The sequence below is a fragment of the Eleutherodactylus coqui genome, chromosome 7, assembly GCF_035609145.1.
Source record: "Eleutherodactylus coqui strain aEleCoq1 chromosome 7, aEleCoq1.hap1, whole genome shotgun sequence".
NCBI classification, from domain to species: Eukaryota; Metazoa; Chordata; class Amphibia; order Anura; family Eleutherodactylidae; genus Eleutherodactylus; species Eleutherodactylus coqui.
This window is the reverse complement of record NC_089843.1, coordinates 19,546,107-19,564,166: the sequence shown is the minus strand read 5'-3', so window position 1 is coordinate 19,564,166 and position 18,060 is coordinate 19,546,107. Positions and strand designations below refer to the sequence as shown.

Below are 18,060 nucleotides of genomic sequence, written 5' to 3'. Positions count from 1 at the left end.
GCAGATTCCACATGTGTCTGATCCACGGTAATACGTGGTTCAATCAAATGCATTACATTACACAATACCGCTCACATTAGCGGGTCGGAATTACGTAATCCACTCGCAGAAAATAGAATGCAGCATGTTATATTTTACCGCAGATAGCCGCAACATAGAGCCCATTGTGCTCCATGGTCGCGGATATGCCTGTAGCCCATACGTAACGACATTGTGTTCGGGCTGTGAACGACGGCCCGGGTAGTATAAACAAACAGTGTACTGCGGATGACCGCCTGTGTGAGTACACAGTCATGCGTACTGGGATCTTCTGTGGGCCTCTGCAAGCGGATTCCACATACGGCCGTGTGAGCCCGGCGTTTTTTAGTTCGCTACTAGAGATGAGCGAGCACCAAAATGCTCGGGTGCTCGTTACTCGAGTTGAACTTTCAGTGATGCTCGAGAGTTCGTTTCGAGTAACGAACCCCAGTGAAGTCAATGGGCGACTCGAGCATTTTTGTATATGACTGGTGCTCGCTAAGGTTTTCAGTTGTGAAAATCTTAGCAAATCACCAAAGTCATGTAAAAAACACAGAAATGGATAGGGCAGGCGAGGAGCAACATGCAGGGCTGCATTTCGGGCTCCCAGGTCTCACTATTAAGCCACAATAGTGGCAAGAGTGAGACCCCCCCCCGCACTGTCAGCATAAAGATCGTTCTCCTCTGCCATAGCTGTAACAGCTGTGGCAGAGCAGAACGATGTTAGCCCATTGAATTCAATGGAGCCGGCAATACAGCCGAGTTCATTGAAAGCAATGGGCTGCCGGCGAGCGCGGGATGAATTTTTGGAAAGGGCTTAAAAATATAAGCCCTTACCTGAAAATCATCCTAAAATGTGTAAAAAAAAAATTTATACTCACCTTTCTGCTGCAGCTGGAGTTCAGCCGCGTCTGGCCGGCAGTTCTCCTGAACTGCTCTGTGTAGTATTCAGCAGCCGGGGATTTAAAATCCCCACCTGCTGAATGAGCTGCCTCTGATTGGCCAAATCAGAGGCAGCACTCACCCATTCATAAATTCATGAATGGGTGTGAGTGAGAGCTGCCTCTGATTGGTGAGGCTGTGACCAATCAGAGGCAGCTCATTCAGCAGGCGGGGATTTTAAATCCCCGGCTACTGAATACTACTCACAGCAGTTCAGGAGAACTGACAGCGGCCGCGGCTGAACTCCGGCTGCAGCGGAAAGGTGAGTATACATTTTTTTTTTTTTTTTTACACATTTTAGGATGATTTTCAGGTAAGGGCTTATATATTTAAGCCCTTCCCGAAAATGCATCCCGCGATCACCGGCAGCCCATTGCTTTCAATGGAGCCAGCTGTATTGCCGGCTCCATTGAATTCAATGGGCTAACATCGTTCTTCTCTGCCACAGCTGTTACAGCTATGGCAGAGGAGAATGATCTTTATGCTGACATAATTTTTTTTTTTTTTACACATTTTAAGATGATTTTCAGGTAAGGGCTTATATTTTTAAGCCCTTCCCAAAAATTCATCCCGCACTCGCCGGCAGCCCATTGCTTTCAATGGAGCCGGCTGTATTACTGTATTGCTGGCTCCATTGAATTCAATGGTCAGTGCTCGTTTAATCGAGTCGAGTACCGCGTGGTGCTCGTCTCGAGTAACGAGCATCTTGAGTACCCTAATACTCAAACGAGCATCAAGCTTGGACGAGTACGCTCGCTCATCTCTATTCGCTACCTGTAATACGTAATTTACAAGAAGCCCCGGGCACGCTCGCCTTCATGCAGTTCAAGGAACAGCTTGTTGAGCGCCTTCTGTGTGAGACGGCTGCAAGCTTACGAAGCCTCACAGAGCACCACTTTACACCCCATCCCTGTCGCTGAGGTCACGAAATACCCCAAAAAAAGCATGGGAGGGGGGGGATACTTGGTTTTATTGCCCAATGTGCCCATTCCAACCAGGCCCCGTAATCAGCCCGGTCTTTGGACAAACCACAGTTTACATTATAACTTGTATCTAAGATTTAGGGAGCGCCAAAAAGAGCGAGAAGGGCGGGATTATTAAATGAGGAACGGGGCCTGGAATTTATTCAGTTGTGCCCTGAAATCCAACGGGTGCTCCCTCCATTATAGGCCTTGCCATGTGTCCTTTAAGTAGAATATGGCCCCAGTGAGTATATTTCTGAACACGGGACACACAGAGGTATCTATTACGAGGTGTAAGTCTTCATTCATGTGTGTGCTGTACAAAAAAAACAGTTTTTTAAATTGACATGATTTCCAAAAAAAATGAAAATCGCAACTTTTTCCTTCTGCTTTGCTTAGATTCATTCAAAAACTGTGGGGTCAGAATACACAGTACGCCCCGAGAGGAATTCACTAAGGGGTCTAGTTTTCAAAATGGAGTCATTTATGGGGTTTCTCCATTGTTTTGGCCCCTCAAGTGCTCTACCAGTGGGTAATGGGGCCTAAATTACCTTCAAGCAAAATGTCTGTTCTGAAAGCCCCCGGCTGCTCCTTTTGGTTTGGGCCCCGTTGTGCATCCAGACATAAGATTATGGCCACAGTGGGTATGTTTCTGAACACGGGATAAACAGGGGGATCCATACTGTGGTGCAAATCCATATTTTCATGTATACTTAAAAGAAAACAACTGTCTTTAAAATGACATATTTGCAAAAATATGATGTTTATTTTTTTCTTCTCTAAATTGTATTAACTCCTGAAAAGAAAATCCTCCTGACCCCCTCAGTAAGTACATTAAGGGGTGTAGTTTATTAAATGGGGTCATTTGTGGGGTATCGATCATTCTGACACCTATGAGCCTTTGCAATCTTGGCTTGGTGTAAGAAAACAAAGTGTTCCTTAAAAGGTTAATAATAATTAATGTTAAATGTGTACGTCTCCTAAATGGTTAAAAAACTAAATAGATGGAATTATATATCTTATCAAAAATGTTACAGTATGTTGGCATGTTTGACATTACGGTTGAAAATGTGAAAAAATGACATATTTTCAAAATGTTCCCAATTTTGTTGAACAGTCATCAAGGGGAGGGGAAAATGAATGTAGAGTTTTAGCCGTCAGTAAGGCCTGATCATTGGGGGGTGGGGGGGGGCGGAAAAGGTGTGCCTGTTGGAGAGTTTTGAGGAACCACCTGGAGTAGGCGCTGATAAGGACCTAGCACCTCAGCGGGAAATTCACTTCTGGATCCACCTAGATCCTGTTTTCGTGGCTTCCTAGACGTTGGCTGCTGTCACTGAGGTGTGGGCACACACACGCCCCACGATTTAAATAACTGGTCAGCGTCGTCGGGTTCGACAATCACGTGAGTGGTATACTGTCTTCGGATTAGGATTTTTGAAGGTTAGCCCCATCTATATGGAATCGTGGCCTGACGAAGAGCCATGGTACCTGCAGACCTTTCTTTTCCAGCATAGTGGACAGATCTGTGTAAAGACGTGTCTGCATGAGGAGCTGGAAGAGGATTTAGTTTGGGAGCGGCTGGCATTATTTCGTGTGAAAGAAATGAATTCTGGCTACAATGTCTCTCGGGATCGTGTCAGCAATACATTTAGGTCTGGGCAATCTGTGAGGCCTGTCAATTACCAAATCCTGCGTAGTGGCTTCAGGAAGTAGCGTAGCCATAAGTTGTCTTAAGAAGTTGGTAATTTCAGATGTTGTGGCGGACTCAAGAACGCCACAGAATTTAATCTGTAATCTATGCTTTAAGCTGCTCGACTTCATCCACCAGGTCGTAGAGCGCGTCAATCAAACCATTGTGGGACTGTGTGATCTCGCCCATTTTGCTCTCACTGTTCGCCACTCTTTCACCTATAGCTTCTATAGTGGCTTTAAGAGAGGTGTTTAAAGATTTAAAGCTGGTTTGAAAGGAGTCACTTAAAGCTACCACCATATCCTTTATAAAGGATTCAGATGCCGGCTGACATGACGATGGCAAGGAAGTTATATATTCCCTTAAAGAAGGGGTCTGGAAGCTCAAGAGAATTGTCTCATCTGTCCTTGGCCGCTGCTTCAGAGGACTTTCAGACGGAGAGCTCTGCGACACGTGCGGTGAGGAGGTCGGCGCCATAGAGGACTTTCAGAAGGAGAGCTCTGTGACACGTGCGGTGAGGAGGTCGGCGCCATAGAGGACTTTCAGAAGGAGAAGAGCTCTGTGACACGTGCGGTGAGGAGGTCGGCGCCATAGAGGACTTTCAGAAGGAGAGCTCTGCGACACGTGCGGTGAGGAGTCCGCGCCATTTTAGATGTATATTGAGAGTGAGAACTGTGTCTCTTCCCTCCCGTCTGAGTGTTTGTAGGGGAGCCAGAGGCGTCACTCACCATTTCTGTCACTGTCTGCACTAGCGAACTGCCAGCTGTGTCTTTGAGATCCACTTCATCCTCTCTGCCTGTGAAGCAGGGGATCTCTCTGCAGAGGTGTGCGGGACCTCCCGCGCTGTAAAGAAATCATCCAAGTGCCTGGGCTGAGCACGAGAAGCTGTGCGCCGGGTCATCTCAGCAGAGAAGGACTGTCAGATGGTGTCACTGAGGGAAAAAAGGCCCTGTTAATAAGCTGGGGAGGCGCTGCCGGGTGAGTTCCTAAGCTGAGCTCGGTTTTTACACCGACATCTTCTTGCTCGACCAGGCCACGCCCAAACGGAGTTATTCTATGTTACAGTGACACATGTCAGATTTCCAAAATTTGGCCCGGTCATTTAGGCACAAACAGGCTTGGTCACTAAGGGGTTAAATTTGCATATAGATGGTTGAGACGGGAAGAATAGCTTTTGAAGGTAAGCAAGTTAAAGGACAAGAAATATGGAGTTAGAAGAACATTAAGCTAGAATTCTCAGCAACAACCTGGCAAATAACTGTACAGTTTGGGCATGTTTAAGCCAAGAAGCAAGTGATTGAAATATTTTACAACCCTAAAGACAAATAGAGATCATGTTTGCACCTCCATCATATGAGCTAAAACAAAGTGCAGCGGGCTGTCCGCAAAACAGTGTCTGTGGTCACAAAACGCATTTTGTAGTAACAGAATTCACGCATCGGGACTGGAGTTAATATTCTTTCGCCACATTGCCAACTCAAGTCTGCCATCTGTTGACCTATATGAAGATTGTTGCAGGGCTATAAGAGAGTTACACAGGTTCACTTCAACGTCTGTCCTTTATGCAACACAACATCGTGCAACAATCAAGATAACAAATAGAAAAGAAAGCAAAAACACGTAAAAAAGCAATTTAATAAAACCTATTTTCTGTACCACAAAATTAAATACAATACAAAATTATTAGATCATCCTAACAAGAGACGGCCCAGGGGTAGCGAGCCTTGTAAACATTCAGCAGTCTTGGGATAGGCACCTGTCAGGCTGTCCGGGTGTGGCAGTCTGGGGTCAATAGTAGGAGATACAAACATAAAAAAGGAGGAATAAAGCTCTATGGTCATGAGGAGGATTAGATAGAATTCTATAATCTGGCATCAGCGCAGACCCCATGGCGGTCCCTCATACTCATCAATAAACACAGGATGCAGCCACCAGGTGTTGTACTAAGCTAAATGTATTTAACTTCCTTCCTATTTATCAGCCCTTAACCTGGCCTTAAAGCACCACCTGCACCAAAAATGATTTCACCTGTCAATCTTATAATGCACTTCTGACTATAGACTGACGCTAGTCATTCCCATAGCTAATACATACATTAAGGGGACACTTTAAATACTAACCATATTCACGTACACCTCTATTATTATTATTAAAAAATATCGCTCTGCAGAGGTTAAAATTGCAGCAGTGATCTTCATAAAAGTACCGGGGGTCTTCAATGGATACTGTGACCATAGAGGATCCTAGGCAACAAATGTAATGTTAACTTGGGTACTTCTACAGGAGAGGTCTGAAATCTGTCGCTCCCGCCAACTGTGCTAAGACTACAACTCCTACCATACGCTGACAGCTGCAGTCATAGCTAATGCTGGGAGTGGTAGTGTCAGCACAGATGGAGGAGCACAGAAATTGACCAATGTCACTATGCGTGGATCCAGAATATCATCACCAGGTCTCATGTATACATAGTATACTGACCATATTGCATTATTCATATTTCCTATGATACCAGAGATTAATGTAAACTCTTAGCAGAAGTATTGGGGCATACAGTATATAATATAGTCCTCCGAATAAACATTAATACTCTCAGGTTTTAATACACTATGTTGGCAAATCTATTAGACCTCCACCAATTCTGTGCTGTCAGATGGAGAGGATATGTAGATAGTATGTGTGAGCAAATGGAAGCCATCCGGTGTGTGCGGTACCGCCATATTCAAGGAGACCTCGTAAACTGACAGAACGTGGACAACGAAATCTTGTATGAGCTGAGAAGACGTCATACACATCATCTATTCTCACTCAGCGGGTCTCACAGTCTGTTGGCACATCCATCAGTACCATAACCATCTGTAGGGAACTGCATGGGAAGGGTTACCATGGATGAGCGGCTGCACACAACATTCCATCAGTCAAATTATAGAGGCTGTGATAGTGCTCGGAGCGACGGACTGTAAGTGAGTGGAAGCAAGTGTTGTGGATGAATTATAGTACACCTTCTACCAATCAGATGGCGGCACTTGGGTGTGGCAGTTGCCTGGGGAGCAGTTTCTACGTGACTGCATTGTCTTAACAGTAAGGTTTGGCAGAGGTTCTGCTATGGTGTGTGTGTGGGTGGGGGTGGGTTTGCTGGGATGGACTATGGGCATTGGTTAAAGTGAAGTCCACCCTCAATACCAATGGGTACAGAGACATTCTGGACAATGTGGCATCACCTACCCTGTGGTAATACTTTGGTACAGCACCATGTCATACAGCACACAGTGTTGGGTAGTAGAACATCTGCAGACTTCATTAGCCAGCCCAAAGTCCGGATCTCAATCCCATTGAGCATCTTCAGGATGAACTAGACTGCTGTACCGTGCGCCCAACACACCCATCATCCCCTGTATCACTATCTGAAGATCCTCGGGGAATGGAGACAAATCCCTCCACACATCTATTTGAAAGCCTGCCTTGGAGGGTTACTGCAGTCATTGAGGCTAAAGGCGGCCCGACACAGTATTGAAAAAGGTGAACAAAATCAAATTTCAGCACCTTCCATGTGCGTCCCAATACTTTTGTCAACAGTGTATATTTTTCCTAAAACTTGCGATACTCATGAGATAACAGTCCACTGAAATAGCCGATTTAGACCATTTCAGGCAAGCATCACTTGGATCATGATTGAAATGGAGGGACCCATAATAGAAGTTATTGAACATAAGAGCCAATAACTTTTCTACAGTTTTCTCATCCATTGGAAGGAAACATAACACTTATACTCCTTCAGTTCTTCTTCTCATGAAACCAACATTCAAACTAATGGAAAATGTCACAAGTGTCATCAAAAGTCCTGGATATTATCATAGATCCACATGAGAAGACATTGGAAGTATCTACCATAAGAAATGTAATAGGATATAATGGGGATCGTGGTGAGTAGCAATACTTTTCTCCAGTTTCCTCGCAGACACATGGTTAAAGGATGAGATAGCAATTTTTGACAGTCTTTCTCCATTCACCCCAATATTCTTACAAAATTCTATAAGGCACTGACAAAGTCTAATAATGGTCCACAGGAAAGACAAATGTCTTCTTAACGTTCACCTCTATCAAACTGGGTCCAGCAGAACATCAACGGAGTGTATGTTTCATTATGTTGAAGCCTCAGTAGAATTCAAGGGTATCATTTCAAATACATTTGAGAAGATCATGGAAGTTCCTCAATGAAGTAGCTCAGTGCAATACACAATGAAGGGTCTCTCGGTGTCCAGTATGATCACTGGTCCTCATTTGACCTTCAGCCTCAGAAATCTCAGCAGTTTTAGGAATCTTTTCATCCTCACAGTGCAAATATCAGGATGGCGTACCTCCTAGTTCCTGGCTTCATTATCCACTCTTGTATTAGAGTCTACATCATTGCTTCTGGAGAAAGGTTGTAGATATTGCTTGACCTCTACCCACTGGCTTTGGCCTTCAAGAAGAGACAAATATGAGTGAGGTCTACATAGCCTACTCCAAGAGCATGCAGACCGGCATAACCATAATAACAAGTGTCACCTACCAGTGAGAGACTTTCATTTGCATGGCCGAGTTGGTGAGAGGGGGTTTCACATTTGTAGAAGGCGTCTTTACCAAAAGACCTCCCTTCTTGACAGGGTTCCCAGGAAGCGGCTTTAGAGGGGCGGTCAGCTTTAGGAATACAAAAGAAACAAACGGAATTATAGTCTCAACTATATGTATTATGGAGTAGTTTATCTCAGATACAGCAGAACATCAGCAATTGAAAGCTTTGCACTTGTCACCGGACAGAGGTACCTTTGGGGTCCGGACAGGACATGATGGTAGTGGTTTCTTAGGGGGTAGAAGTTTTGAGTACTGATTGTCCTGCTTGGTTGGTATGACTGGGGAGGACTTGACTGGCGGAGGAGGTCTTGATGGTTTCAACTGTATGTTGGTCTTGGGTGTGAACAATGGCCGCACAATGTTAACTGGCTGAGAGTTAACTTGTGAAGCTCCATTTTTCACATGGAAAACACTGAAACTCTGTGGGGAGAAATATCAGTCACCGAGAATAGGTAAAATGAATCAAGAACATTGAATTTCACAATATGATGGACTTATGATGTGTTGGGACACTACATAGCTAGCATCTATCAAATCCAATGGGGCTCCAAAAACATAAGACTGAAAGTCTCTAGTTACCCCAAGGCTGGACTATACCACTTATTGACAGATTGTGAAATCCATGGACCACATTATTAATACTACACATGGGACATTTCATTACCTTTTGTGTAGCTGGTGTAGCTAAAGATGCAGCTGGAGATGGAAAATTGCGTTGGGTGAAGTTTGTGTTGGAATGTCCTCTGCCTGGCTGCTGACGATTAGAGTTCCCCATTCTGTAAAATTACAAGACAACTATGGAAGAAGCTCTGGGAGGTTATGTTGAAAATTATTTGGGGCCATGGAGGCTTTTGTCAGATACCTTCCTTACACATCAGCTTGTCTACCCAACTTTCCCGAACTACCCTTGTTCCAACCTCGCTTTCTGACTATGTCTTGCCCGATTGCTGTCTGCCCTGGCCTCCAGCCTGATTTATTGTATTGCATGAAGTCTGTCTACCCCGACCTCAGACAGATCTTTAACTGTGTCCTTGTCTCTCCCCTTTGGTACCACCTTCAAATGCTTTTTTGACTCCCCTGGGTCGTGTCACTGCACTAAGACTACTTATAGGGAAACAACCTGAGGGTTCCTTGCATCCAAGACCAGATCCCACAAAAACGGATTAAAGAGGGAATATCAGAGGACCTATTACACCAGTCCTGAGGAGTAGCCCAAAGCCAAATCAGTCAGTGACACAGTAGGTCCAGGCCCCCTGCACATTCTACGGACAGTGCGGATACGTTGATGACATAACTCTCTCACCTGCACTTTACTCTGCTTTTGTTGACCCATTTCTTGAGTTGAGAATCTGGTTTTCGGTACCAATAGTAGATCCCATACATAACAAGTGGAAGGATGACCAGGAACAGGAGTAGCAGGAAGACAATGAGACCTTCTTCAACTGTCAAAGGAAACATATTGTATAACATTAAAATAGTGATGGAGGGTGGACCGTAGTTTATAGCCTGAGATCATCTTCTTGTGACTATGAAGTAATGATTTGTTACCCAAATGTAGAATTCACACAAATATCCATAAGGACTAACTTACAGTCATCAGGAACCGGTCCACTGTCAGTGCTCCCCCCGTAGCCGGACGATGTACAGTATGGAGGGTCCCAGCCCGCATTACAATGGCAGTTTTTGTTACTGTTGCAGACCTAGACAATAGTGAAGGGACAGGTCAGTGTGTAATGAATTACTGTATATGATGTGGGCAGCTGGGTAGTTATCTTCTCCATGTGCCTCAGGGTGTAATATGAGGACAAGACAATATTGGGGTGGATGCACCCATACATCATAGACCACCTGCTATTTCCAGGGAATGAAAACATACTTTGACCTACTGTAGTCCAACTCACAAAGCTGAGATGTCCGCCTGGAATCCAGGAGCGGTGAGAGAGTTGTTTGGGTTCACAGAGAATTATCTACACTGATACACTGTGACAAACCCTCAGGATAAGCTTTACATTTTTGTATTTAGGCAGGAATGCTTCTGTTCACTAACATCAAGCTGACATCTTGTGGCTGATGATTATAGCTTTTTTCTGCTACTGGCTGTTTTTATTGTGTAGACTACTTCTTATGTACATTTTTGTACTCACCCCGTGCCCATTGCATTTAGCCATACATTTATCCCAGTTGAAGAAGAAGGAAGCGTTCTGGCATTGTCCATCTCTGCACACCTAGAATGAGACATGACAACAATGTCACACTGGGGCTTCCGATACAGAAACCGCTCAAGCAGAGAAATGAGACGTCGTCTATATACCCGGTGTGTAATACACTGATATGAATAGTAGATATTCAGTATTATTGGGAGAATGAATTAAAAATGGCCAAGGACAAAAGTAAACACTTGGAGACCAATGAGATGAGTGTTTGGGGGTCTCCTGATAGGCCCTGGTGGAAGAGGTCAGAGGAAAGAAGGATAGGAAATGTTTGACTTCAACTTGCTAAGTCCTTTATTGCTGTTGGAGATGAACTACTGCCAAAGGTGCCTAGAGGGTTCTGGAGAGGGAAGAGAGATCCGGAGAGGACAAGGGGATCTGGAGGAAACACATTTGCTTGGAGAAGATAGGAGTCTGGGGGGTACAGAGGAAAAACTCCCCCAAAAGTATTTGTCTTTTAAAGGGTATGCAAGCTCCACAAAAAGCATATGCACCCTAAAACGTCTGGGCAAACTCTGTGCGCCTCCATAAAATGTATGTGCCTCCCTGAAAACGGTTTCCCCCCAAAAAAAGTTTGCGTGTTCATGGACAAGTATGTGTCTGCCACCAAAAAGTATGTGCCCCCTGAAAACCACGTAACAAACAAAATAAACGTGCATCGACCAAAAATGTCTATGTGCCCTGCAAAAATTCTGTGTGCCCCCCTGAAACGTTTGTGCCTTTGGAAATGGTTTCTCCCTAAAATGTTTGTGTACCCTGGAAAAGTATGTAAACTTTCCGAAAAAGTACCTGGGCACCTGATAAGAGTGTGCACCCCCAAAAAATGATGTGCTCCTCCCTGACCTGAAAATTGTTTGTCTATGCCTGAAAAATACCCCTTGATAATGTAAATGTTCAAACTGTCCGCGAACCAACGCTCGGCAAATTACTGCAGTTATGGTAAAATGTGACAAAAAAACATTGTATACGAAGAAATAGTCCGCCGCGGCGAACGGATCTGTAAATAATTGTATATAACTGATGTTACAAATCAAGGGCAACCAAAAAACAAAAGACTATAAAAAACAATAAGGTGACACGCAGAAGGGGGTCCACCCCTTCAGGCCTGGGAACATGCAGAAGGGGGTCCAGCCCTGGGAACACACAGAAGGGGGTCCACCCCTCCAGGCCTGGTGACACGCAGAAAAGGGTCCACCCCTCCAGCCCTGGGAACACACAGAAGGGGGTCCACCCCTCCAGTCCTGGGAACACACAGAAGGGGGTCCACCCCTGCTGCCCTGGGAACACACAGAAGGGGGTCCACCCCTCCAGGCCTGGTGACAAGCAGAAGGGGGTCCACCCCTCCAGGCCTGGTGACACGCAGAAGGGGGTCCACCCCTCCCAGTGGGAGGATCATCTAGAGCAGGGGCGATTGTTTCCCCACACTATTAGCTTTATTGTTCCTCATGGATAGTCTTCTCCATTGTTACACCAAACAACTAGCGGCCCATCACACAGCCTCCTTTCATGGGTCACATTTATGTTACTCAATGTACAAATGCTAAACATGATGCCACTGAACATGTACTATGTCTAATGCATCATCTGACACTCACCATGCCATCTCCACACTTGGTCCCAGTCATGACTAGCCCTGGGTCGGAGGAGTCACCTTCACCTTCCTGCACCGAGTAGTAGTATGTGCCTCGACACTTCACCTTATATCTATTGAACTCAATGGTGGTGTCCATAGACACCATATTATCATGTTTGGGTTTCTGGGCGCTGCTCTCACACTGGATCTTCCCACACTTGGAATCTCTGTAAAAAAAATACATCAAGAGTTGCTGGATAAGGTGGACATGACCATAACCCATGATCTGATGAAGGGACCAATGAGCCTGCTGACGAGGATGCCAGGTGGCACATGTAGATACCCCGTGACTCTCCATCCAATCACAGTTAGGAGCGGTTTATTTAAAGCGCCGATTCTGGTGTTTGTATCCTAATTTGGTTTTGGTTAAACTTCACCTTTTGTAATTTGGCTTTTTTGACTACTCTTTAGGATTCTTCACTTTACTGCATCCTGATCCTGTCTGACCACATGCTGACCCTCCGCTCAACTGACTACTCTTACATCTGTCCCACAGTATCGCAAATGTTCTACTTGACCATCTTTACCTGATCCATACTTCTTCTGACCTGATCCATACTCTCATGTCTAATCCTTGGTACCGTGTGGGTGATTGCTGCCTGACCTCTGTTGACTGACCCTACACAACACTCACGACTAATCCAAGGTACCACATACCTGATCCTATCTGACTGGCATGTCTGACTACTGGCCAGTTTACGCTCCAGTTTGACTACATCTCTTCTTTCTCGAATCACTGATCTTGTCATTGTCCATAGCAGTAAAGCATCCAACTATTCTCCTTGTGTCTGGTTACACTCCACTAGACATTATCCAGGGGGTCTATCACTAGACCATCCAAGGAACACCTAAGTCCAGGGACCAGCAGAGTACCCCGACCCTAACCGAAGTGAGAAAGGGGAGTCTTATGGGTGAGGGGCTGATTCTTTCCCTGGCCGAGATCAGAGCAGTAAATGTGGGAGGTCTTCTCTTGCTCGTCATTATGTCTTCCTTTCTGGGTATGATGGCTAAACTTGACTTACTTTAATTCACACTTTACAAATTGCCCCTGGCCGTCTTTTCCGCAGTTCCCGTATTTGTCCCCAGCCTTGTTCACATCAATGAAGCAGATGTCCGGTGCCGGCCGCGCTCCTGTAGAAAGGTGGGAGAGAAAATCAAGGTTCAGATTTGCAGAAGATTAATCTTTTTTTTAAATTCTGCTGTTGGCTTTTGGAAACAGTCAGTATGTTTGTTGTTAGATACAATGCTAATAACTGAGATTTTAGCTCTGAAGTCTGAAGAGTAGTCAGTGCAGCTCTGGAGTATAATGCAGGATGTAACTCAGGATCAGTACAGGGTAAGTAATGTATTTATACAGTGACTCCACCAGGAGAATAGTGAGTACAGCTCTGGAGTATAATACAGGATGTAACTCAGGGTCAGTACAGGATAAGTAATGTATGTACACAGTGACTCCACCAGCAGAATAGTCAGTGCAGCACTGGAGTATAATACAGGATGTAACTCAGGATCAGTACAGGATAAGTAATGTATGTACACAGTGACTCCACCAGCAGAATAGTGAGTGCAGCTCTGGAGTATAATACAGGATGTAACTCAGGATCAGTATAGGATAAGTAATGTATGTACACAGTGACTCCACCAGCAGAATAGTGAGTGCAGCTCTGGAGTATAATACAGGATGTAACTCAGGATCAGTACAGGATAAGTAATGTATGTACACAGTGACTCCACCAGCAGAATAGTGAGTGCAGCTCTGGAGGATAATACAGGATGTAACTCAGGATCAGTACAGGATCAGTAATGTATATACACAGTGACTCCAGCAGCAGAATAGTGAGTGCAGCTCTGGAGTATAATACAGGATGTAACTCCGGATCAGTACAGGATAAGTAATGTATATACACAGTGACTCCACCAGCAGAATAGTGAGTGCAGCTCTGGATTATAATACAGGATGTAACTCAGGAGCAGTACAGGATAAGTAATGTATATACACAGTGACTCCACCAGCAGAACAGTGAGTGCAGCTCTGGAGTATAACACAGATGTAACTTAGGATCAGTACAGGATAAGTAATGTATGTACACAGTGACTCCACCAGCAGAATAGTGAGTGCAGCTCTGGAGTATAATACAGGATGTAACTCAGGGTCAGTACAGGATAAGTAATGTATGTACACAGTGACTCCAACAGTAGGATAGAGAGTGCAGCTCTGGAGGATAATACAGGATGTAACTCAGGATCAGTATAGGATAAGTAATGTATGTACACACTGACTCCACCAGCAGAATAGTGAGTGCAGCTCTGGGGTATAATACAGGATGTAACTCAGGATCAGTACAGGATAAGTAATGTATGTACACAGTGACTCCACCAGCAGAATAGTGAGTGCAGCTCTGGAGTATAATACAGGATGTAATTCAGGATCAGTACAGGATAAATAATGTATGTACACAGTGACTCCACCAGCAGAATAGTGAGTGCAGCTCTGGAGTATAATACAGGATGTAACTCAGGATCAGTACACGATAAGTAATGTATGTACACAGTGACTCCACCAGCAGAATAGTGAGTGCAGCTCTGGAGTATAATACAGGATGTAACTCAGGATCAGTACACGATAAGTAATGTATGTACACAGTGACTCCACCAGCAGAATAGTGAGTGCAGCTCTGGAGGATAATACAGGATGTAACTCAGGAGCAGTACAGGATAAGTAATGTATGTACACAGTGACTCCACCAGCAGAATAGTAAGTGCAGCTCTGGAGTGTAATACGGGATGTAACTCAGGAGCAGTACAGGATAAGTAATGTATGTACACAGTGACTCCACCAGCAGAATAGTGAGTGCAGCTCTGGGGTATAATACAGGATGTAACTCAGGATCAGTACAGGATAAGTAATGTATGTACACAGTGACTCCACCAGCAGAACAGTGATATACAACCACAACAAACTATACAATACAGGAATTTAATGCCCACGTTCGGATTTCCGCCGCATGAATCGTGGTGGAAATCCGCAGCATTTCACTGCAGCTGTTAGGGTGTATTGCACTTAATAGCTCAGTGTTCATGCTGCAGAATTCCGTAGCGTAAAATAACCCGCAGCATGTCCTACTTGCCGCAGGAATACGCCCGGATGGCTTCCATTGTAGTTAATAGAAGCCGGCCTTCACGCTATACCTCTGCCGTAGCACAGCAAAAGTGTAGCGTGAATACGCGCCCCACCCACTGTGTCATATGACACGGCCGCCATGGCATGCGGGAGCTGCACAGCGGATCCAGAGGTGAGTATGGGGTCTTTGGGGGGGGGGGGGGGCGCTGTGACGGACTCTGCTGCGGTATTCCGCTTGCGGAGCCCATCGTGGCCGTGGGCATGAGCCCGATGCCTAAAGAAGGATATTCAACGTCCTGAACTGATCACATTATATGTTGACTAAGAAGCTTGTCTGCACTTTCAAAATAACTTCATGGAAACTGCAACATCATCATCAGAGGTAAATATTAATGTATATGTAGCTTGTTCTGCCCATACCTGCTCCCCAGAGGTGCACACATTGCTGTTCGTGGGTCAGACACATGCCATTGACACAGTAGGCCTCGCCGTAGGCACAGGGAGAGCCGTCTAACATATACACATTGGCTGGGCAGAAGGGGTCGTCTCCTCGGCAGAACTCAGGCAGGTCACAGGCTCCGGACATCTCACGGCAGAGGGTCCCAGCAGACTTTAACTATGGACACAAAGATAAAAAAGAATCATATATATTAGAGTTATACAGCAGATCTACATGTCATAAAGCACTGATCAGTGGGGCTCAGACTACTGGAACATCCACAACCCAAGAACGGGCAGGTCATAAACGAGACAAACGATTATGGCCATTACACTGGCCGGACCCTCAATGATCAGGATACAGAATGAGTCCTTTTAACAGGCCATATAACACTACGGTGAAAAGCTCTACATCAAAGTTAAAGGTTTTAGTCATATGTCTACGATGGCTGCCAGTCAGAAGATAGTATAAAGTAGAGTAATCTGAGATGATAGCTCCGAGCCAGTATGTCCCTTTCCCTGGTCAACAGTCCATGTGTTACTCCACTCATTGGCTGTAGACTGCGCCTTGGAGTTCCTCACCTTGCAGTTTTGGCAGCAGTCGCCATGCGCACACTGGGCTTCGCCCTTCAAGGAGCAGTCTTTGGCATTGCAGCACGGATTGGTACATTCCTGCAGGAGACATTCTCCATTATTCTGTGTTGAGAAGAAAGACAACTGACATCCAGCAGGCCAGGACTTACCTCAGGCTCTCCACAATCACACTGCTCTCCCTCTTCCAAGAAGCCATTTCCACACTTCTTCCCCATCACCAGGTCCTTGGTGTCTGGCATATTGAATAGACACATGCCTCCCCCTTTCTGGAAGTAATTGCGCAACTGTTGCTGGCTGCATGAGCTGAACTTACGAGGGAAAGGGTGTCTGGAAAAGGAGGAGAGAAGACCGCTCATTAGAAGGACACCATGGTATGCCATCAATATCTGATTGGTGGGGTCTAACTGCTGTGACCCCTTCTCGATAACCAGAAGGACCTGGTAGCCACTGTGTCTTGCTTGGTCATCTTGGAAAGTGACTTATCCAACAAGAGACAGTATTCATGCACAGATCTGGTCTGGCTTGTTGGACCTCATCAGTATAGAGAAAGGCTCTAGTCAGTTATGGTCCTGCATCCCCAATGACCCGTGAAGCCATACTCCTTATTACATGTGGTTTCTGCTGTTAGAACCTCTCAAATGAGTCTACATAAGAATAAAAAGAAGGCTCTGTTCTACCGATTACCCACCAAGTGTGCCATGATGTCCACCGGTCCGCAGAACCATGCTCCCATCTACATAGGACTCACCCCCTTTTGGAATCTGAAGATGGGCACTGGCCATTACTTACTACCAGATGTCCTCGCTTCCGTCCTCACACTCACCCGGTGGCAGCAGCCATGATGCATCCTCCTTGTTCAGCAGTGGCCTCTACACAGCAGTGCTCTTGGTCATGATTCATCCCAAAGTTGTGCCCAATTTCATGAGCCATGGTGGCCGCCGCTCCAATCGCCAGCTCCGAGTGGTCCTACAATCAGAGAAAATAAGAACACCCCATAAATGTACATAGCACCTAAAACTCAAGGTCGTCAGGGCCACAGAAATATCCAAAGGATTATCATCAACCCTTACAGGAACCGCTCTTGCTTTTTCTCAGCATTAGACATGGTTCACTGAGATTTCCTATATTTGACAATCAGTCGCTCCTTAACAACAAACTGAAACCTGCCAATAATAGAAAATCAGGGGTAAGGCTGTTTGTAACACGCTGATGATTCTCGCACCAGTGAAGCCATTATTGCCAGGGACTACCCTCATTGCATCTATGAAGTCTTCTTTACATCAATGACAGAGGTTCCATTAGGAGTTTCCATCGCAGATTACATAAAGAATAACTCTGCGTGCAGCGCTACTGCTTTTCTTGCCAAATACCGGACGCCATAATGGAAACATGACGGACCATTATAGTCGTTAGTGTTCAGCATATCACAGATCTGGCCCTGCCATTAATTTTCATTGCTCTGCCTCTGTAAAACAGCAGAAAAAGGGAAGTAGGGCGTCTGGGATAACGCCATGGTGAACACAACCTTACTGTGGACTATACCACTTATATATGAGGGGTGCACAATATAAAGCATGTCATTTCTCTCTAGTGGTAACTTCTTGTCCACTTGTCTGCCATATTAAGTATAGTGATGTTCCTCGGGGGCAGGGCCAAAGTGTAAATGGTTGAATAAGGTAGAGCTAATTAGGGATAGATCACTAACATCTAATTACAAGTTCTTACCATACTGACTCCCCCAGAATTATCTGCAGTACACATCCCTTCTAGGGGCGCCATTCCGATGGTCGTTCCTCTGAAGGTCACACCCCTTAAAGAGACACAAACAAATAATTAAGAAC

At 45.2% G+C, this 18,060-nt stretch overlaps 1 protein-coding gene across 1 annotated transcript in view; it reads right to left on the bottom strand.

The window, feature by feature from the left end:
* Positions 1-5,229: 5,229 nt before the first annotated feature.
* LOC136572373 (disintegrin and metalloproteinase domain-containing protein 33-like) overlaps positions 5,230-18,060 on the bottom strand; it is a 72,179-nt gene continuing 59,348 nt past the window's right edge. Inside the window, exons 10-23 of the mRNA XM_066572892.1 lie at positions 17,945-18,029; positions 17,043-17,185; positions 16,369-16,546; positions 16,208-16,297; positions 15,608-15,803; positions 13,089-13,197; positions 12,029-12,233; positions 10,368-10,448; positions 9,815-9,923; positions 9,527-9,665; positions 8,888-8,999; positions 8,416-8,643; positions 8,162-8,289; positions 5,230-8,071 (exon numbers count right to left, since the gene is read on the bottom strand). Of these exons, the coding sequence (XP_066428989.1) occupies positions 8,014-8,071; positions 8,162-8,289; positions 8,416-8,643; positions 8,888-8,999; positions 9,527-9,665; positions 9,815-9,923; positions 10,368-10,448; positions 12,029-12,233; positions 13,089-13,197; positions 15,608-15,803; positions 16,208-16,297; positions 16,369-16,546; positions 17,043-17,185; positions 17,945-18,029 (1,861 nt within the window). The 3' untranslated portion in view covers positions 5,230-8,013. The remainder of the gene's footprint in view (positions 8,072-8,161; positions 8,290-8,415; positions 8,644-8,887; positions 9,000-9,526; positions 9,666-9,814; positions 9,924-10,367; positions 10,449-12,028; positions 12,234-13,088; positions 13,198-15,607; positions 15,804-16,207; positions 16,298-16,368; positions 16,547-17,042; positions 17,186-17,944; positions 18,030-18,060) is intronic.